General features: G+C 44.8%; 1 protein-coding gene across 1 annotated transcript in view; it reads right to left on the reverse strand.

Moving 5' to 3' along the window:
- The window catches only part of PUS10 (pseudouridine synthase 10), a 105906-nt gene extending 82332 nt beyond the window's left edge, over positions 1–23574 (reverse strand). The window contains exons 1-4 of the mRNA XM_077486061.1: positions 23188–23574; positions 13080–13215; positions 10615–10836; positions 7722–7808 (exon numbers count right to left, since the gene is read on the reverse strand). Of these exons, the coding sequence (XP_077342187.1) occupies positions 7722–7808; positions 10615–10836; positions 13080–13205 (435 nt within the window). The 5' untranslated portion in view covers positions 13206–13215; positions 23188–23574. The remainder of the gene's footprint in view (positions 1–7721; positions 7809–10614; positions 10837–13079; positions 13216–23187) is intronic.
- Positions 23575–23641: the final 67 nt, after the last annotated feature.

Consider the following 23641-nt stretch of genomic DNA (forward strand, 5'->3'; position numbering starts at 1 on the left):
AATAATAAATGCACATCTTTTTACCTGCAAAAAGATGTGCATTTAAAAACGTGAACAAAACATGAATAAAATTCCTGGATAAAACAATCTGCAGATTGTGTAACAACTAGCGTGGTGTGAAAGAGCATAAACTCCACCCAACTCAACTTGGGTGGAGTTTATGCTCTCTCACAGCACTTGGGATATTTCACATAATATTCACTGTGGACCTTTTCATGGACTGATTACTGTGATTCATTCAATCATTTACCATTTCACATTAGCGCAACAATTTTTTTATTTTGTTGAGTTATAGGCAACACTGAAGGCGCACTGTGATGTGTAGGATGAGAACCAGGAGAGAGCAGAGTCTTGAAGGCCAAGAGAGTGGAGTTTTTTGGAAGAGGATGGGATGGTAAACAGTATCAAAGGTGCACAGAGGTATAGAAGTATGAGTATGGAGAAGTGGCCATTGGTTTTAGCAGTTAGTAAATCATTAGTGAGTTTTATTAGGGTAGTTTCAGTGGAGTATAGTAAGCAAAAAGCAGACTGTAAGGGGTCAAGAAGGTTGCTGTCAGTGAGGTAGGAGCTAAGACGGTTGTAGACCAAGTATTCTAAAAGTTTAGAGGTAAACAAGAGCAACGAGATGGGTGTTAAAGTTGTTCAGGCTGGTGGGGTCCAGTGAGGACCTTTTAGGTATGGGGCGATTAGCGCATGTTTTAGAATGGAGGGGGAAGGCACCAGTAGAGAGGGATAGATTAAAGATGTGAGTGAGGGAGCAGAGGATAGAACAAGGGCATAAACACAAAGCATTGTAAATGTTGCCCACATGGAATAAGTTCAAATGTTCATTTTTCTAGATCAGAAAATGGAGGTAAACCTATAAAATATAGGGACTTTAATTAAGAGGGTCTAATAGGTGCCTACAGACATCAGAGAATTTTAACCTAATCTTGCTATGAGAACATTCATATATGCCTGTAGGCCCTACATACCATGGTAGTGTCCTCCTGGCAGAAGAGTTGGTCAACCAGGTTACAAACAAGATAGGTACTGTAGATTTGTTCTTACGTTGAATCTGTAAGTTGGAACAGGTACATTTTTTATTTTAAAAAATCCTTTTTACGTTTTTTGGATAGCGTAGGGAAGGGTTATCACCCCTGTAACATTTGTTTTGCTGTCTGTGCCTCTGTTCAGAAGACACTTTTATGTCCCAGTGACAATTGGATTTTGAAAATTTTGGGTTGTTAGGGAAACGTGCACTGGTGATAAAGCATCAGTGGAGACACCTTTTTCCCATATTAACTCTTGCACCTTTTTCAAAACGCCTGCAGGGAAATTGCAACATGTCAAACCTTAAATTTGAATGCACCCATGAAATTGCGACATACTCCATTACCCTATATTCTTCATAGATGATACATTAAAAGCCCCCTATATGTCATTCGTTTAGTATTACGGAGGTCAGGAGGTAAAAATATTGCTCTGACTCAGACGCATGCATTTATGTTCTTACGTGCATATTTGTGGTGGATTTTATGTGCTTGGTGTAACTTTACATTTTACCAATTTAAAAACATTTTTAAATGACATAGGGGACATAGGAGATGATTTTTGTGGTGACAAGTTCTCATTAACCACCTCAATACAGTGCACTTACACCCCCTTCCTGTCCAGATTAATTTTCAGCGCTCACAGTTTGAATGACAATTACTGAGTCATGCAACACTGTACCCATATGAAACTTGCGTCCTTTTTTCCACACAAATAGAGCTTTCTTTTAGTGGTATTTAATCACTAGTAGTTTTTTTTTGTGCTATAAATTTACAAAAAACAAAAAACGTAAATTTTGTGAAAAAAATGCCTTTTTCTTTGTTTCTGTCATAAAATGTTGCGAATTAGTAATTTGTCTGCATAAATTTTGGCCAAAATTTATACTGCTACATATCTTTGGTAAAAATAACCCAAATTAGTGTATATTATTTGGTCTTTGCGAAAGTTATAGAGTCTACAAACTATGGCGCCAATCACTGAAAATTGATCACATCTGATCAGGCCTTCAGTACATCAGGTGAATCTCATTTCTTGAGACGCTAACAAGTCAGGAAAGTACAAATACCCCCCAAAGGCCCCCTTTTTACAAAGTAGACATTCCAAGGTATTAAGTAAGTAGCGGGGATGAGTTTTTTAAGTTGTAATTTTTTTCCCACAATTCTTTGCAAAATTAAGATTTTTTTTATTTTATTTTTTACATATTTCTCACACACAGCATATGCATACAACAAATTACATTCTGCTACTCTTCCCGAGTATGGCGATACCACATGTGTGAGATTTTTACACAGTCTGGCCACATACAGAAGACCAAAATTGAAGTAGCACCTTCAGGCGTTCTACGACCAAAAATGACAGATCTCAACCACCTATTTCACTTTTGAAGGCCCTGGAGCACCAGGACAATGGAATTGCCAACATATTTACCCCATTTTGGAAAGAGAAAACATTCCAAAGTATAATCTATGAGGTATAATGAGTCTTTTGAACGGTTCATTTTTTTAAAGAAGTTTTTGGAAAATGTGTAAAAAAAATAAAAAAAGAAGAAGCAAAACGCATTTTTTTTACACAAAGTTGTCAGACGCCCCAGAACCTGTTGCCCAGCCAGACGCCCCAGAACCTGTTGCCCAGCCAGACGACCCAAAGCCTGCTGCCCAGCCAGACGACCCAAAGCCTGCTGCCCAGCCAGACGACCCGAAGCCTGCTGCCCAGCCAGATGACCCGAAGCCTACTGCCCAGCCTGATATGCCTCAGTTTGCTGCCCAGCTTGAGGTGCTTACTGCCCAGCTCGATGTGCCCATTGTCCAGCTTGATGTGTCCTCTGCCCGGCTTGATGTGCCACTGCCTAGTTTGAGGTGCCTCTGCCCAGTGCCAGTTTAAAGCCATAGACCTTTTACATTCCCAGCTTGGTGTGACTCTGCCTGATGCCCAGCTTGATGCTTTGGACTTTTTTCTTGCCCAGTTTAAAAATGCCTCTGTCCACTTGCCCGGCTTGATGCCATGGACTTTTCCCAGCAGCGGCTAGTTGGAGCATCCGAAGGCCGCTCCTTTGAGGGGGGTACTGTCAGGAAAGGTTCCCCCCCGCTGGTAGCGCTGTAGGACATTTGGCTTTCAGTACTGATGTACTGGCACCATCTGATCCTTGGGCCTCAGTACTGGCACCCACCAGTGGGTGGTTCCCGGCAGTGTGGAGTCGACATCTTCTGCGATCAGGCGTCACCTGAGCCTGATTGCAGGAGATGTGTATAAATACCCGGCAACAAACACACACACTTGCCTTGGTATCTTCTCACGCCCTGACCTGAACCTGTGAGCTCCGATCCTGACTCTGTACCTAGTACCTGAACCCTGTGCTTGGGTCTCTGTTTGGTAATTGGTTTATTGTGCACTGTGTTATATTGGAGGTGGTTGTATTTATATTTTCACATATCTTATTAAATCACAATATTTTCACTTTACATGCGTTTGGTTTCCTGTTGCTGTCCATGCAGTTCTGGTCACACCTGATTCATGACAAAAGGTGTCTAGGGGTTTCTTGAGCAATGACCAGTTTTTATTTTTTTATTTTTTTTATTTCCTATAGAGATACGTTCCCATTGAAACCAAATATATTTGACCCTATCTGAAAGGGGGAAATTCTTCCTAATGACAAAGAAAACAATGAGTTCTTCCCAATGACGATCACAATAATGTATCGTGAGTTGTAGAAATTTTTATTTTTAGTAGGGGTTCCCTGAGACCTGTAAGTTATGTCAAGGGTTCCTCCATGTTGAAAAGGTTGAGAAATTTAGCTCCAGTAGGAACAAAACAAGTCTGAGACATTTATTCTGCAAATGCTCTGTAGAGTCAGCGTAAAACAGTTAATATCTTGGGAGTGAAGCGGAAGATATTTAGGTAGATGGCTTTAACAAACACTCAAAAGGACAACTTCATGAAAAGAGAACTCATCTGATCATCGAAAGCCTGCCCCTGAAATGCCAAATTTGAACATGTTGCTTGTGAATGAGCTCCCTCTGCTGGCGGCTGTAATGCCACTGATAGTAAAGGGAAACCTGAATTGAAAGGAATATTATTTAGGATTGTTACTTTTGATCTAATTCTCGAAATGCTAGTTGACTTTCTCACCAGGCAAAATAAAGTAGCAAGAAAAAGTAATCATGAAAATCAAGACAGCCAGGCAGTTAACATCAGCCTACAGCACTAAAAGGATGGAAATATGGGAGCCGCCATTGATTGGTCAATGGTAGGCAGTGGCGGCTGGTGCTCAAAAATTTTTTTGGGGGGGGGGGCGTGCAAAGAAGCTTAAATAAATAAAAAAAAATCATCAATTGCATCCTTACTGCGCCCATCAAACCCAGCCACTGTGCCCCCTGCCCGTCACTTACTTTGCCTTGGGTGGGCAGCGGGTGGTGGCGGCAAGCGGTGTCCTCCATTTCTTCCCCGACCCCGATGTCTTCTCCCGCCCACTCCTCCTCTCATCCCCCGCTATGACTGGATGCCCGATAGGCGTCCAATCACAGCGCCTGTGATTTCAGACAATCAGGTACCACAGACCCAGCAACCTGATTGGCTGAGAGGCGGTTCAATGTTAGCAAAGCAAATTCCTTCGCTTTGCTAACATACAGCTGAGTGAGAAGCAAACGCACATGGATCTAATCAGGTGACAGTATAGAAACATTTTATTTTTTGGATGGTGTTCTACTAGAAAGACCTGGGCCTATTTCTTTAGTTTGTTCATTTTCTTCCTGTGCATTTAAAAGACCAAAATATGATATTCAGGCTAAGTGTGGAATACATCTTTCCTCCTTCATCAATGCATGCCCAAATTTCTGGACTATTGTTGCAATCATGTCTCAAACACCAAGGCCTTTATTAAATGCCAACGCTATCAGCCCACATACTGGTATGTGCCCTCTCCTACAAACTTCATTACCCTTACACCAAAAGGTCTAGAATCACTTCAGCCACATTTGGCTCAATGTGGATTTAACCACTTGACCTCTGGAAAATGTTACCCCCTTTACGATCAGCCAATTTTTGCTATTCAGCATTGCGCTACTTTAACTGACAATTACTCGGTCATACAACACTGTACGCAAATGAAATTGATATCATATTTTTTCACACAAATAGAACTTTCTTTTTGTGGTATTCGATCACCGCTGTTTTTTTTTTTTTTTTTTTTTTAATATCTTTTAGTATAAACGAAAAAAAGACAACATTTTGAAGAAAAAAAAAAGACCCCAACTTAAAAAAAAATGTAAATGTCTTCATAAAATTTAGGCCAAATAGGTGTTTATAATTGGTTTGTGTGAAAGTTATAGTGTTTACAACCTATGGTATATCTACTGGAGTTTATGCAGCTTTGACGCTATACTGGTATTGGTGGTGATCAGCGACTTATAGTGGGACTGTGATAGCGTGGAGAGTGATCTGGCACTAACAGACCCTTGCTGGGAGATACAGTGACACTGAAAGAGTGACACTAATACAGTGATCAGATATAATACTGTTGGGAAGCACAACATGTCTTAACGCGAGACATTTCTGGACTGTTCCATGGAGGCCGCTCTGAAGAAGGGGGATCGTGTGCAATTCAGGTACAAAGTGGCATATGTTGGAAGGCGCAACATGAGTCTTACCATCAGATATTTCTGGATTGTTGAAACCTGGTTATACCCAAGCCATCTGGATAATACTGGAGGGTAGTCATGGGATGCCAGTCAAGCAAGATTGTATTCTGCATATCACCAGGTGTTCTGAAGCAAAGATCTCCTATTCCCATACCCCACCACCAGGTTATGGGAATCCTATTTCCAGATGCAGAATTCTGATATGCACTCTTCTGTTATACACACCCTGCTGGGTGATCCTGCTCGACTGGCATCCCAAGACTACCCCAAGCAGTATCCAGATATCTTATGTATAACCAGGTTTCAGCAGTCCAGAAATATCTGCTATTAAAAAACATGGTGCGCCTTCCAACAAATACTGTACACTGTATTAATGACACTGGCAGGGAAGGGGTTAACATCAAGGGGTTAACTGTGTGCCTAACTGTGCTGTGTGTAACATGTGCTGCTTTTACTAATAGATCTGGCTGTTTTTGAAACAGCCAGATTGCTGATCTGTGTACAGAGCTCTGTGTGTTATGATTGGCTACAGCTGATCAGCAGGTCTCAGCCCTAAGGGCTGGTTCCCACTGGTGCAATGTTCGACATTGCATGTGATTCGCACCGCACTGCAGTGCAAATCACATGAGATCTCTGTGCAATGTGAATTCAGTCATACAGACAGTATGGCTGAATTCGCATCCCATTTGGGCCAAACTCGCACAGGACTCTTTTTTTTAGTCACACTCATGCGATCCAATTCCTGTCCGAGTTTGCAATTTGCACTGTGATATGTGAACTGATTTGGGGGGGGGGTCATTAACTTTTCATTGACACTCCCAGCAGTTCGCACAGTGAAATGTGAACTGCCACTGGGAGGCATGCGATGCGGGAACATGCAGTGGATTCGCTGGGTTCCCACATTGCAGTAGTGTGAACAGGCCCTAAATCAGTGGCTGGGACCTGCTGACAAAATCCTGGTATAGCAAGTGAAAGCGCGGGTTTTACTTTTTCAACAATCTACCTCTGCTGCCCCAATCAACCACTACAGTTCCCAAAATCCCTGTGGAAATGTGGACTTTAACATGCCCAGGAGGCACAGGGGAAGTGTTAAGCCCCATACACACTATCAGATTTTCTGCTGATTTTTTTTCTTCAGCTTTACCAAAACCATGTAGTACAAGGGCCTGCCTGATTGCATACAAATTGATACTCCTCAGTTTGACCTCATATTATATGGTTTTGATAAATCTGAAGACAAAAATCAGCAGAAAATCTGATAGTGTGTATGGGGCTTTAGAGATGCTGGGTTTTATCAAGCACCAGCGACAGGAAAATGTATTTTAAAAATCTGTTTCGAACCACAAGAGATATGATAGGCTATACAGGCATACCCCACTTTTAAGTACACAATGGGGTTTATTTACTAAAGCTGGAAAGTGCAAAATCAGGCTCACTTCTGCATAGAAACCAATGAGCTTCTAACCCCAGCTTGTTCAATTAAGCTTTGGTAATAAAACCTGGAAGATCATTGGTTTCCATGCAGAAGTGAGCCTGATTTTGCACTTTCCAGCTTTAGTAAATAAACCCCATTGTGTACTTAAAAGTGGGGTATGCCTGTGAGATTATATATATATATATATATATATATATATATACACACACACATATACATATACACACACATACATACACACACACACACTATATCAACTTCATGTAGAAACCATTAAAGTGAAGCATTGTATGTGATTTACCCCTACATTTTCTTATCGACCCCTAGCAAGAAAAACATTTGAAGCCCATTGGTTGCCAAGGAAGAAATACAGAAAGTACTACAGTTAGAATTCTACTGGGTATTAGACATGCATCATATATAAAAATTTGTCCTGTCCTAAGAAACCACAATATGTTGTCTTTAGCAGGTTAGAACAATTTGATGTGTTACTATTTGTGACACCTTTACTTTCTCATCCTCCAGATCAAAGACAGGGTCATTATAGGCTAAAACTTGGTGACAGGAGCCTAAAGCAGCACCTAATGGAAGTCAGAATGGGAATGCAAAATATACTTTACCTCTCTCACCAAGAGCTGTGCTGGCAAAGACACTGAGAAAACAAAGTCTTTGAACTCATATCCCGCAGACTGGACTTTATGAAAGGTCTGCATTAAAAAAAAATATATAATAATTAATAATCACAAATTACTGTTATTATTTTGGAAAAGGCAACACAATCAGAAGAACATGCAAGACTGGACATTTACCATCTGTGCTACAGTTAGGGATCAATGTATAAAAGTTCTCTGAATGAATCTGACAAATATTCCCACAGCTCCAAAGAAATTGATCATATTCGGTTATAAAACTAGGTCATATGACCGTAAGCGGCATCTAGTCACCAAAACCCATTTGTTTCCTGAATGAGATATTTAAAAACAAATACTGCATTTTGGCCCCTAGATGGTGCCAACGATCACACAATACAGTTAAATAACACCAAATACAGGAAATTTTATTGGAGCTGTGCAAAATGTGTGTCATTTCTTCAGCAAACTTTTTATACATAGACAATTTAAAGTTGATATATATTTATTGGGGGAAATGGGAGCTATAAAACAGTGCTCCCATTCTGAACGTGGAGGTGTAAAATGCTTTAGTGCTGTGTAAATTAGCCATCAGCAGAGACCTTATATTTTTACTTGGTGAAAGGCCTGGACTGCAGATAGGCCAGTTAAGGTGTAACTCCACTTTTGTTCATAAAAAAAATTACCCTCTGGGGGTGATCTATGTACATTCCAAGGATTTTAACAAACTTTGTTGCAGATTCCTACCTTTTGTTATTCTGAAGAAATCACTCTGCGTCTGTGTCCATATGGGAAAGTGAGTCTAATGGGAGTGATTTCATGAATATCAATCAGCTGTGCACCTGCAGGACACTCATGAGGAAAGCTGCTGGGCCTGCATTCCTTTAGACATGATTTCTTATTGGGAGTATCTCACCAAAAACAAACATTTTTGTTGCAGGGGATGCCTGAAATCTGACTTGTATCTTAGCACAGACTTCTGGGAAAATTGGTGAGCCAATCACATAAGCAGAAAACTATGTTTCTGGGGGGTGTTCTGTACACATTCTGTGTATAGAACACCTCCGGGTAGCCATATTGCATTGCATTTTCAGAATGTTACAGAGCCGCAGATTGAAGAGGAAACTTAATTTTTAATAATATTCAATTACAACGTCTTATGTCGTAACTGCAAACGCTACATTATTTTTTCTTTATTTGCTATCCCCCCCCAAAAGTGGAGTTACACTTTAAGCACCAAGACTCTTCTACTACGAAGCCATGCTGTTGACATAGATGCAGTATGAATCTATAGCAATGTCCTGCTAAAATATGCAAGGCCTTGTCTGAACAATACGTCATCTGGATGGGAGCGTATGCTGCTCTAAAACCTTGATATATCCTTCAGCATTGATGGTGCCTTTTTTAGATGTGCAAGCTGTCCAGGGTGGGTATAAATCAATGACTTTTTTATTTTATTTATTCAGCATGAAATGGAGCTTAGTTTTGTAGCATTAGGCTGTATAGTCTGCAATATTTAAATTTTTGGTAAACTCATTCAATGAATCCAAGCTCTGCAAGCTGAGATAACATGCACTGCATTGATGCATTCACACAATTTCACAGTAACCAAGAGATAAAACAAAGTTCAGGAATATTCCTTTACCGCCATTGTATTGTCTATGTACAGTGCAAACTGTATTATTTAATTGGTTCTGATATCGCCGTTTTACTAACCCGATAGCTTATTATTCTAAATTGGAAACTTTCATTTTGTTTGAAAATATTAAAGATTCTAACTACCAGTAAGAAGGAGTCCTTACATTTAACGAGCACCTGTCATTTCACATCCATCATGGCAGCGCCTGTTAGCGGGCATCCACTCACCTGCTGCAGCCACTTCCCTCACCTTGTTGTGTCACTGCCACATCACCAGCTGTCCCATTAAAGTGAATGGGACTGTTGGCGAGTCAACAGCGGGTCAGAAGAGGAGCCGCTGTGAGACAGATATGACAGTTGCTCTTTAAAAATTATGATTTAAATCAAGCCTTTTTACTAGTGATTTAAATCAAATTCACCCTGACACTGTCTCGCCCCAACACACTAATGCACCCCCATACTATTAGAGATGCAAGCCGATCACTGGCGGCAGTGACAGGGACATCAGTCCCAATCATGGAGAGGCTCTGAAGAGGCTTCTGTGCCCACCTGTGCCACCCATCAGTGCCCACCAGCACCACCCATCAGTGCCCACAGTAGCACCCATCAGTGCCACCTATAAATGTCACCAGTGCCCCATCACCAGTGCTGCCTATCCATAACACCTACCAGTGACCATCAGTGCCACCTACCTGTGCCCATCAGTGCCACCCATCAGGGTTGCCTCATATGTGGCCAGTGCCATCAATGCCCAGAGAGACCTACCAGTGGCCATCAGTGCCACCTACCAGTGCTACCCATCAGTGTCACCTTATCTGTGCCCATCAGTGTTTCCTTATCTGTGCCCAAGAGTGCAGCTTCATCAGTGAATATCAATGAAGGAGAAAAATTACCTGTTTGCAAAATTTTATAACAAACTACGAAACATGTTTTTTTTGTTTTTTTGTTAATGTGTCTTTTTTGTTTGTTTAGCAAAGAATAAAAACCCAAATGGTGATTAAATAACACCAAAAGAAAGCTCCATTTGTATGAAAAAAAATAATAAAAATTTCATTTGGGTACAGTGTTGTATGACCGCGCAATTGTCATTCAAAATGCGACAGCGCTGAAAGCTAAAAATTGGTCTGGGCAGGAGGGGGGGGGGGGGTTTAAGTGCCCAGTAAGCAAGTGGTTAATAATAAAAGTGATTTTGGTTTCATAATCAATCAAATCAATCTTTATAACCTCCACCCTCAGAGTAAATTACCTTCTTGACAAACTCAACATCACTGAGGTGTTGCAGAATCCCCAAACACAAATTACAGGTTTTCGGAGCCCCAGAGGTCTCTGCGCTCTGCGCTTCTTCAGCAGGACACCCATCAGAGTCATCTAGTCTAGCTTTCTTATTTGGCGGAGCATTGTCACCGTCAGCTGCACCTCCATCTCCATCTCCGGGAGTCAAGAACTTCCGCAGCTCTTCCATCAGATCCTGAAAGACACAGCAAATTGACCTCTTTGTTTTATTAGATTGAATTAGTGTACTGACCTTACTTGCTTTATACAAGTGCCTGAATAGACCAAAATAACAATTAGATCACGCTTTCTAATTTGTGTCATAAGGGTTCGGCATCAGAAATACACAGTGCATATGTAAGGACAACATAAATAAAAAGTTACTCACCCAGAAACAGTGGCTGTGTCCCTCATGAGGCTAAATTCACTCAGTAGTAAAGATCTACACTCACTTTTTTTTCTTTTTTTGGGGGGGTTCACCCTGCTTGTACCAGGTTGGACCCCATTTTGCCTTCAGAACTGCCTTAATTCTTTTGTAGTATAGATTCAACAAGGTGTTGGAAACATTCCTCAGAGATTTTGATCCATAGTGACATGATAGGGTCACGTAGTTGCTGCAGATTTGTCGGCTGCACATCCACAATGTGATTCTCCCCTTTCACAAAGGTGCTCTATTGGATTGAGATCTGGTGACTGTGGAGGCCACTGGAATACAGAGACCTCATTGTCATGTACAAGAAACCAGAGGTGAGATGATTTGAGTTTTGTTACATGGTGCATTATCCTGCTGGAGGTGGCCATCAGAAGATGATACACTGTAGTCATAAAGGGATGGATATGGTCAGCAACACTCAGATAGGGTGTGGTGTTTAAACGATGCTCAATTGTTACTAACAGGCTCAAAGCGTGTCAAGAAAATATCCCCCACACCATTACACTATCACCAGCCTGAACCGTTGATACAAGGCAGGATGGATCCATGCTTTCATGTAGTTTACACCAAATTCTGACCTGAACATCTGAAGGTCGCAGCTAAAATTGAGACTCATCAGACCAAGTCAACGGTTTTTGAATCTTCTGTTGTCCAATTTTGGTGATCCTGTGCGAATTGTAGCCTCAGTTTCCTGTTTTTAGCATACAAGAGTGGCACCCGGTGTGTTCTTTTGCTGCTGTAGACCATCTGCTGCAAGGTTCAATGTGTTGTGCATTCAGAGATGGTAATTTGCATACCTTGGTTGTAAACGAATGGTTATTTGAGTTATTGTTGCCCATTATCTCAAACCAGTCTGCCCAATCACCTCTGACCTCTACCATCAACAAGGCATTTTCTTCCACACTGCCGCTCACTGGACATCTTTTTTGGACCATTCTCTTTAAACCCTAGAGATGGTTGTGTGTGAAAATCCTAGTAGATCAGCAGCTTTTGAAATAGTCCGACCAGCCCGTCTGGCAACGACAACCATGCCACATTCAAAGTCACTTAAATCCCCTTTCTTCCCATTCTGATGCTCATTTTCACTATGTCTAGATGCCTAAATGCATTGAGTTGCTGCCATGTGATTGGGTGATTAGAAATTTGTGTTACCAAGCAATTGAACAGGTGTACCTAAGAAAGTGGCCGGTGAGTGTATTTTTGTCATAATAACTGTTATTTATATTGACATCTATTGTTTATCACCATTCACTAATATTAAAGTAGTATAGGGAAAATGTTATTTGAGTTTTTGACAGCGCAGAGAGGTAACAGCTGTCAGGTTTTTATTGCTGTCTGTGCCCACTTTAGGGAGATTCATTTTATTCCTATAACAAGGGATGTAAATATCCCTTGTAATAGGAATAGGGCATGACAGGTCCTCTTATGAGGATATGTGGGGTCTATAAGACCACATCTCTCCTCTAGGAAGGAAAGGCTGAGTTTAAAAAAAAACAAGAAAAAAAAAAGAAAAAAAAAACAAATAACCTCTGCCTTTCCTGCCAGGTACACGGCAGTATTTACAACTGCCAGGATGGACACAATGTCATAACGTCACACCTGGGCCTCCAGGGACCATCTGGTTACCGGTATTCTCTATGGTGAACTTCCAGCGCCAATGGATTCCTTTTCTGGCTAGCCGTTTGTACGGGCTAGCTGGTAGAAATACTGGAGGACAGCGGGAGGGATCGTCCCCTTCCTCCCGACGCCTGTAAAATCGATTACCGTAAGCGGCTGAACTGCTGCTATGATTGTTCTTACGTTGCAGGGAATCGTCGGCTGAAAAAGATATCTGCTGTAGGCATCATTACTGTACCGTCTACCTTTATTTTGTAAAGCACTGTGCAAACTGTTGGTGCTATATAAATGCTGTATAATAATAATAATATTTATTTTTACATTTTATTTTTTAAAGGATCCACTATTCACTTTTATTTTATCATTTGGGATTGATAAAATGGAGATACCTTGTATGGAAGACGGTAAGGAGTTGGGAAGCCAACACAGCATAATCGAAGGACACATCTTGGACAGGTCCCTGAGGAGAACAAGATTTCAGCAACTGTCCTATACTTCTCTTCTATCAGAAGCATGCTGTAACACCTGAAAAACACAATAAACATTAAATGATCAGGTTCTTACATAGGTGATCACATCATCCCAGGACATTGCTAGCTTTTTTCATCAATCGTAGGACCTTGTCTTAAAAAACTCAAATGGTTTATCTGCACTGTCAACTTAAACTCTGTAACTTGCCTGCAAAATGATTTTGATTTACAAAAATCATATATAAACTAAATGTCTTATAGTGTTAGAAATTTTAAGAGACCCTGTCACTAACTTAATTCTGACATTTTAAAATGCCTATTTGCAGCGTTTTCCTTTCCATAAATTATTTTTCATTTGCTAGCTTCTATTCATGGTAGAAAATTTGACGGCAGCACCCAGCAACAGTCTCGGGGGTTTGAATGTCTACCCGAATGAAACGTTTACAGGTAGATAACACACATAAATGGCATTAAATGCACATACAAATCCAAATATTGACAAAATCAACTGTCTGGTGATGAATGTCAGATATATATAGGCTGCTCCTGATCACCGAGCAATCAGCTTGACTGCCAGAGAACTAGCATTTTCAAAAGGGAAAAAAAATTAAAATCACATTGATAGCTTTCAAGTTTCTTTTACGACATTGTTTTTTCAAAAAGAAAACAAACATTTTCATAGAATGTGAATTCCAAAATCCCACATCTTGGAGAGGAGGAAGGAGGAGGAGGAATGTATGGCCAGCCTTATGGTCAGTAGGGTGTGTGTCTTGTGCCCATCACTCTCCTATTAGTATAAATCCTACTCCATTCATGCCCCAAGCATTCCCACAACCTTAAGCTGCCAATGCACTGGGGATTGTGTAACTAAAGGCAATTATTTATTTTTTTTGGATAGAGTAAGGAAGGATTATATAACCCCTGTCAGTTTGTATTTTGCCAATTGTGTCCCATTGGGGAATTTGCCCTTCACTTTCTGTCCCACAGCCAAAACAGGAAGTGAGAGGAAATCCCACCAAAGTGAGGGCATCCCGGTGTGTCACCAGAACTAGTGTCCCCATTAGAAGATTTCCCCTCTATTACTGTTCTGATGTCTTCTTTTACTTTCACTTTTGGTAAAAATGGTAAACAGGACAAATAGAGAGGGTGACTCTCCATTACAGGAGCACAGCAATAAAAACTGTGAGGTATTCTAATCAATCTCCGCTCAACACAATAAGTTTTGTCTTTAGTAACACTTTAAAGTGGAAGTTCAATCAAAACCTAAGCTTACTACTCTCATCCTCTAAACCTACTCTATCGACACCTTTTAAAAGGAAAGATGACTATACTTACCTATTCTAAAGTCACTCTGGTTACATGACTGGGTCCCATCACTGGCTTCAGTGTAGAGGAGGGACAGCGGACAATCGATGCCCCATAGTAAGGCTATGGGTGACGTCACTGCCCAGGCTCTGCAGCCGTTGGAGGTCTCTCCTCTACACTGAAGCTGGTACTGAAGAGATCATTGGACCGGAGCAGCTTCAGAATAGGTAGTAATACAGATCTTTTGTTTCACATGGTAAAGTAAATAGTCTTAGAATGGGGGTGGAAGTAAATACTGTCACTGGCTCTCATTAAGAGAGTCCGATTATGCCCAACTGCTCCATTCATAGAAGCCATACTACTACTAGAAATGAAACCGGATCTATGAAAGGAGGACGATTGAAAGGTCTACCCCTCAATTTACAGATGTCATACCACATAGCAACTGGGCAAAAAGGGTGGGCATGGTCAAAGAATTCTCTGACTGGACAGGGTGGGGAAGTGTAATGTCACTGCTCCACCTCCTCCAATTAGATTATGCTTTGCATTCATTCAGAAAATGTAAAGCATTCTCTGAATGGTGCCTGTGCTGAGCAGCTGATCTCCTCTATTCACAATGCATCAGGCGAGCTGCTCGGCACAGGATCTGGAAGAAAGTGGAGAACACTGGACTAACAGTATCTACCTCAGTGATTTCCAGCTTCTACTTACATCGGACCAAGCAGGAACAAGGTACCTATATATAAAATATGCATACCTGAAATTTTTCTTTAACCACTTGCTTACTGGGCACTTAAACCCCCCTCAGTCCCAGACCAATTTTCAGCTTTCAGCGCTGATGCACTTTGAATGACAATTGCGCGGTCATACAACACTGTACCCAAATGAAATTTTTATCATTTTTTTCCCACAAATAGAGCTTTCTTTTGGTGGTATTTAGTTACAGCTCGGAGTTTTATTTTTTGCTAAACAAACAAAAAAAGATGCAAAAAAAAAATAAAAAATCATGTTTTAATAGTTTGTTATACAATTTTGCAAACGGGTCATTTTTCTCCTTCATTGAAGTGCGCTGATTAGGCGGCACTGATGGCTGCATTGGTGGGCACTGATGGGCTGCATTGGTGGGCACTGATAGGCTGCATTGGTGGGCACTGATAGGCTGCACTGGTGGGCACTGATAGGCATAGTTAAGGCGGCACTAATAGGCACAGATAAGGCGGCACCGATCGGCACAGATAAGGCGGCACTGATGGGCAAAGATGGGCACAGATAAGATGGCATGGATGGGTGGCACGGATAAGTGGCACGGATGGGTGGCACGGATAGGCACTGATAGGTACCACTGATAGATGGGACTGATGGGCACTGATAGGTGGCTCTGATAGGTGGCACTGCTGGGCACTGATGGGCGGCACTGCTGGGCACTGATGGGCGGCACTGCTGGGCACTGATGGGCGGCACTGGGGTGCAGCACCTTTAAGGAAGATTGTGGGCACTGTGGATGGCACTGTGGGTGGCATTGTGGGTGGCACTGTGGGTGGCACTGTGGGTGGCGCTGTGGGCACTATGGGCACTGCTGGGTGGCACTGATGGGGGGCACTTACTTTCATTCAGGATGGCACTGCGGTGGGCAGGTGGGCACTGGCAGGAGGCAGGTGGTCAGCTGTATTACTGGCCGTGATCGGGACTGATAACCCGATCACGGCCGCCGGTGATCGGCTTTTTTTTTCTCTCCTCGCGCTGTCAGCGCGAGGAGGAATAATAGCCGATTACCGGCTCTGTTCTGTCACATGATCAGCTGTCATTGGCTGACAGCTGATCACGTGATAAGGGGTCGGGATCGACCCCTTGCACGGATCGGTGATCAGGCGAGTCTCGTGGACTCGCCGATCACAGAGCGCGCCGCGCGCGCCCCTCAGGGGGTGCGCAGGCCACTCGTAACCGGGACGACGTCAATAGACGTAGTCCCGGAGAAGTAGATCCGCGCTAATGCCGTCATTTGGCAATAGCGCGGATCTCAAGTGGTTAACCACCTTCAGACCGGACCATTTTGCTGGTAAATGACCAGAGGTCTTTTTACAATTTGGCACTGCACTGCTTTAACTGGTAATTGCGCGGTCATGCAATGTTGTACCCAAACAAAATTTGCGTCCTTTTCTTCCCACAAATAGAGCTTTCTTTTGATGGTATTTGATTGCCTCTGCGATTTTTATTTTTTGCGATATAAACGTAAAAAGACCGCAAATTTTGAAAAAAAAATGATATTTTCTACTTTTTGTTATTAGAAAAATCCAATAAACTCAATTTTAGTCATACATTTAGGCCAAAATGTATTCAGCCACATGTCTTTGGTAAAAAAAAAAGTCAATAATTGTATATTTATTGGTTTGCGCAAAAGTTGTCACATCTACAAACTAAGGTACGTTTTCTGGAATTTACGCAGCTTTTAGTTTACGACTGCCTATCTCATTTCTTGAGGTGCTAAAATGGCAGGGCAGTACAAAACCCCCCCAAATGACCCCATTTTGGAAAGTAGACACCCTAAGGAAATTGATAAGTGGCATGTTGAGCCCATTGAATATTTTATTTTTTTGCCTCAAGCGATTGAATAATGACAAAAAATAATTTTTTTTTTTTTTTTTTTACACAAAGTTGTCACTTAGGCTGGGTTCACACTGCTGCGGGGGGAGATCCGGATGTGATTCGCACCGCACTGCAGTGCAAATCACATCCGATCTCCGTAGCGATGCGAGTTCAGCCATACAGATAGTATGGCTGAATTCGCATCGCTCCCGCAGCAAACTCGCACGGGACCCTTTTTTTGGTCCGCAACAGAATCGGATCGCATGGGGGTTCACACCATGCGATCCGATTCCTGTGCGAGTCGGCAGATCGCACTGCGATATGCGGACGGATCTGGGGGTGTCATTAACATATCATTGACACTCCCAGCCGTCCGCATAGGGCAGTGTGAACTGCCGGCGGGAGTAATGCGATGCGGGAAAACGCCGCGGATTCGCGGCGTTCCCGCATCGCAGCGGTGTGAACCCGGCCTAAATGATATATTGCTCACACATGCTATGGGCATATGTGAAATGACACCCCAAAATAAATTCTGCTGCTTCTCCTGAGTACGGGGATACCACATATGTGGGACTTTTTGGGAGCCTAGCCGCGTACGGGGCTCCGAAAACCAAGCACCGCCTTCAGGCTTTCTAAGGGCGTAAATTTTTGATTTCACTTCTCACTACCTATTACAGTTTTGAAGGCCATAAAATGCCAAGATGGCACAAAACCCCCACAAATGACCCCATTTTAGAAAGTAGACACCCCAAGCTATTTGCTGAGAGCCATTTTGAGTCCATGGAATATTTTATATTTTGCCACAAGTTACGGGAAAATTACAAACTTTAATTTTTTTTTATTTTTTTTTCACAAAGTTGTCACTAAATGATATATTGCTCACACATGCTATGGGCATATGTGAAATGACACCCCAAAAAAAATTCTGCTGCTTCTCCTGAGTACGGGGATACCACATATGTGGGACTTTTTGGGAGCCTAGCCACGTACGGGGCCCCGAAAACCAAGAACCGCCTTCAGGTTTTCTAAGGGCGTAAATATTTGACTTCACTCCTCACTACCTATTACAGTTTTGAAGGCCATAAAATGCCAAGATGGCACAAAACCCCCACAAATGACCCCATTTTAGAAAGTAGACACCCCAAGCTATTTGCTGAGAGGCATGTTGAGTCCATGGAATATTTTATATTTTGCCACAAGTTGCGGGAAAATTACAAACTTTTTTTTTTTTCACAAAGTTGTCACTAAATGATATATTGCTCACGCATGCCATGGGCATATGTGAAATGACACCCCAAAATAAATTCTGCTGCTTCTCCTGAGTACGGGGATACCACATATGTGGGACTTTTTGGGAGCCTAGCCGCGTACGGGGCCCCAAAAACCAAGCACCGCCTTCAGGCTTTCTAAGGGCGTTACAGTTTTGAAGGCCATAAAATGCCAAGATGGCACAAACCCCCCCAAATGACCCCATTTTGGAAAGTAGACACCCCTAAATTTAGGGGTACACTAGTGAGACTAGGTAATAAATGGCGGGTGCCCTGAAACTAAAAAAAAAATAACTAACCAACCAGCGTCACCTGTAACAGTTATATGGTGATCACTGGTGAAAGGGTTAACTAGGGGGCAATCAGGGGGCTTTATGCGGTAGTATATGGGGGTCCCTGGCGCTATAAAAAGCTGCGGCGAACCTAAATACCTACCTGCCTAACTAGCGTCACCTGTGACACTAATACAGTGATCAGAAAAACGATCGCTTATTAGGCTGGGTTCACACTGGAGCGATGTGGGAACGCCACGAATGCGCGGCGGGTTCCCGCATCACATGCCTCCCGGCGGCAGTTCACACTGCCCTATGCGAACTGCTGGGAGTGTCAGTGAAATGTTAATGACACCCCCAGATCAGTTCGCATATCGCAGTGCGATCTGCAAACTCGGATCGCATGGTGTGAACACCCATGCGATCCGATTCTGCTGCGGACCAAAAAAAGGGTCCCGTGCGAGTTTGCGGCGGGTGCGACACGAATTCAGCCATACTATCTGTATGGCTGAACTCGAATCGCACAGAGATCGGATGTGATTTGCACTGCAGTGCGGTGCGAATCACATCCGTTCTCATAAACCGCTGCAATGTGAACCCAGCCTTAGTGACACTGGCGACGGGGGTGATCACGGGGTTAAACCTTTATTGGGGGGGTTAGGGGGGTACCTTAGAACTAAAGGGGGCTAACCCTAACTGCCCTAACAGTTATTACAGTCACAAATGACACCCGCTGGGTGATCAGGGGGTTAAACCTTTATTAGGTAATAAATGGCGGGTGCCCTGAAACTATAAAAAAATAACTAACCAACCAGCGTCACTTGTAACAGTTATATGGTGATCACTGGTGAAAGGGTTAACTAGGGGGAAATCAGGGGGCTTTATGCGGTAGTATATGGGGGTCCCTGGCGCTATAAAAAGCTGCGGCGAACCTAAATACCTACCTGCCTAACTAGCGTCACCTGTGACACTAATACAGCGATCAGAAAAATGATCGCTTATTAGGCTGGGTTCACACTGGAGCGATGCGGGAACGCCATGAATCCGCGGCGGGTTCCCGCATCGCATGCCTCCCGGCGGCAGTTCACACTGCCCTATGCGAACTGCTGGGAGTGTCAGTGAAATGTTAATGACACCCCCAGATCAGTTCGTGTGAACACCCATGCGATCTGATTCTGCTGCGGGCCAAAAAAAGGGTCCCGTGCGAATTTGCGGCGGGTGCGGCGGGTGCGACACGAATTCAGCCATACTATCTGTATGGCTGAACTCGAATCGCACAGAGATCGGATGTGATTTGCACTGCAGTGCGGTGCGAATCACATTCGTTCTCATAAACCGCTGCAATGTGAACCCAGCCTTAGTGACACTGGCGAGGGGGGGTGATCACGGGGTTAAACCTTTATTGGGGGGGTTAGGGGGGCACATTAGAACTAAAGGGGGCTAACCCTAACTGCCCTAACAGTTATTACAGTCACAAATGACACCAATGCAAAAAAAAAAAAAAGCAATTGGTGTCACTGTGACTGGGGGGGCAGGGGTAATTGGGGGGTGATCGGGGGGTAAAGGGGGGGTGTGAGTGTGCCTGGCATGTTCTACTGTGTAGTGTAGTGCTTGTGCAACTCACCGATGCTCTCTCCTCGGTGCCGGAACGAAAAATACCGACACGGAGGAGAGAATACATCACTTCCTCTCCTGTGTTTACATTACAGGAGAGGAAGTGATGTCACCGGACATTTTCATTCGTCGGGAGCGATCGCGAGGGGGTGGCCATGAATGAATGGCCGTCCCCTCGTCCGGGATCGCTCCCGAACGAATACCGACCGCCGCAGGCATCGGGCCCCCGACCCGCTGGCAGGCAAGGACGTACATGTAAGCCCTTATGCCTGCCCGTGCCATTCTGTCGACGTACATCGTCGTGCGGCGGTCGGCAAGTGGTTAATCACATGATGCCTGCGCTATAGCCCAAAGACAGCTACAGCGCAAGCTTACATTGCCAGGAGGGCATACATGGACTTCTTCCCATTCTCATGCTGCACGCTCTGTGATTGCCAATTCCCTGGGACTTGGATGATCACAGATTGGCCCTTGCCCGATCACAGTGGGTCCTTTACCACGTGATCAGCTGCCAGCCAATGAAAGCTGGTCACGGAAGCTGGTTATCATTTTTTTCCCCTTCATGCTGTCAGCATAAAGAGTAGAAGAAAGCCGTTAACTGACTTCTGTTAGAGGGACATTGGTCCCACACAGTGCAGATCAGTGACACTATTCAAGTGCCCTCCAGTGCCGTCGATCAGTACCCTGCAGTACTGCTAATCAGTGCCCACCAGTGCCATCTATCAGTACTGCTAATTAGTGCCATCTATCATTGCCCATCAGTATTGCTATTCAGTGCCCACCAGTGCCATCCATCAGTAATGCTATTCAGTGCCATCTATCAGTGCCCATCAGTAATGCTATTCAGTGCCCATCAGTAATGCTAATATCAGTGTCCACCAGTGCCACCTATCAGTTTCACCTCATGAGTTCAGTCTATCAGTGCAGGAGAAAAATGCAAAATGTTATTATAAAATATGAAAAACCTTTTGTTTGTTTTTCTAAATTTTCAGTCTTTCTTTAGCAAAAAATGAAAACCCAGTGATGATTAATTTGTATGAAAACAAAAAAAATGGATAAATTGTCATACGTGTACAGAGTTGCGGGACCACACAATTGTCATTGAAAGTGCGACAGCACTGAAAGCTGGCCTGGGCAGGAAGGGGGTAAAAGTGCCCGGTAAGCAAGTGGTTTAGGGTTGGCAACCGTATGTGAAAAATCCTTACATCAGGGTGGTCCCCAGAGAGCACCTCCCCCTTACATCAGGGTGGTCCCCAGAGAGCACCTCCCCCCTTACATCAGGGTGGTCCCCAGAGAGCACCTCCCCCCTTACATCAGGGTGGTCCCCAGAGAGCACCTCCCCCCTTACATCAGGGTGGTCCCCAGAGAGCACCTCCCCCCTTACATCAGGGTGGTCCCCAGAGAGCACCTCCCCCCTTACATCAGGGTGGTCCCCAGAGAGCACCTCCCCCCTTACATCAGGGTGGTCCCCAGAGAGCACCCCCCCCCTTACATCAGGGTGGTCCCCAGAGAGCACCCCCCCCCTTACATCAGGGTGGTCCCCAGAGAGCACCCCCCCCCTTACATCAGGGTGGTCCCCAGAGAGCACCCCCCCTTACATCAGGGTGGTCCCCAGAGAGCACCCCCCCCTTACATCAGGGTGGTCCCCAGAGAGCACCCCCCCCTTACATCAGGGTGGTCCCCAGAGAGCACCCCCCCTTACATCAGGGTGGTCCCCAGAAAGCACCCCCCCCTTACATCAGGGTGGTCCCCACAGAGCACCCCCCCTTACATCAGGGGGGTCCCCAGAGAGCACCCCCCTTACATCAGGGTGGTCCCCAGAGAGCACCCCCCCTTACATCAGGGTGGTCCCCAGAGAGCACCCCCCCCTTACATCAGGGTGGTCCCCAGAGAGCACCCCCACTTACATCAGGGTGGTCCCCAGAGAGCACCCCCCCCCCTTACATCAGGGTGGTCCCCAGAGAGCACCCCCCCTTACATCAGGGGGGTCCCCAGAGAGCACCCCCCCCCCTTACATCAGGGTGGTCCCCAGAGAGCACCCCCCCCTTACATCAGGATGGTCCCCAGAGAGCACCCCCCCCTTACATCAGGGTGGTCCCCAGAGAGCACCCCCCCCTTACATCAGGGTGGTCCCCAGAGAGCACCCCCCCCCCTTACATCACCCAGAAAGCACCCCCCCTTACATCAGGGTGGTCCCCAGAGAGCACCCCCCCCTTACATCAGGGTGGTCCCCAGAGAGCACCCCCCCTTACATCAGGGTGGTCCCCAGAGAGCACCCCCCCCCCTTACATCAGGGTGGTCCCCAGAGAGCACCCCCCCCCCTTACATCAGGGTGGTCCCCAGAGAGCACCCCCCCCTTACATCAGGGTGGTCCCCAGAGAGCACCCCCCCCTTACATCAGGGTGGTCCCCAGAGAGCACCCCCCCCCTTACATCAGGGTGGTCCCCAGAGAGCACCCCCCCCCTTACATCAGGGTGGTCCCCAGAGAGCACCCCCCTTACATCAGGGTGGTCCCCAGAGAGCACCCCCCCTTACATCAGGGTGGTTCCCAGAGAGCACCCCCCCTTACATCAGGGTGGTCCCCAGAGAGCACCCCCCCCCTTACATCAGGGTGGTCCCCAGAGAGCACCCCCCCTTACATCAGGGTGGTCCCCAGAGAGCACCCCCCCCCCTTACATCAGGGTGGTCCCCAGAGAGCACCCCCCCTTACATCAGGGTGGTCCCCAGAGAGCACCCCCCCTTACATCAGGGTGGTCCCCAGAGAGCACCCCCCTTACATCAGGGTCTCGAGAGCCCCCCCTTACATCAGGGTCCTCAGAGAGCCTCCCCCTCCCCATGGGGACCCCTGCAGAGAGTCTGGGCTATGGGCTCCTGATTCAGGGCTAAAGCCCCAAAAGCCACACCAGTGCAGACAAGACACACCCCTCCTTCTATACAGGAAGGTACAAATACAGGTCTTCCCTACACACGATGCTCCTCTATTACCTGCTCAGTGGACACTCGGTGGTCCCCAGCTGATGTACAGAGTGAGAAGACTTTCTAACAGGCAGGGAAGAAGTGTGAGTCCAGTCACTGTATACAGACCACCATGTCACAGGAAAGTCCTAATATCTTCAATCCCTCCACACATTGACCACACATCACATGGACCCAAACACTCGTGCTTTCTTTTTCGGGGGAAGAATTAAGAGAGCGGACAAGTAACTCCTTTGCCGAGTATAAGACCATACCAGTTGAACACTGATATCATGAAGCAGGCCGGGCCCACCTATATTCAGCGGAGGCAAACAAACACCGCTTTCCGGGCTTGATTAAACATGCTGAAATCAGTAACACCGCGTGCACAGTTCTGTATTGTTTGTGGGCAAAGAGCAATTGTCGGTGGAGAGTGTATGTCAGGTGATTGGTCTGGTCTGACGCTAGCGAATGTCAGAGGTTG

Source organism: Lithobates pipiens, unplaced genomic scaffold (genome assembly GCF_037356315.1).
Source record: "Lithobates pipiens isolate NorthernLeopardFrog02 unplaced genomic scaffold, aLitPip1_a1.2 Scaffold_18, whole genome shotgun sequence".
In the NCBI taxonomy this organism is placed as follows: Eukaryota; Metazoa; Chordata; class Amphibia; order Anura; family Ranidae; genus Lithobates; species Lithobates pipiens.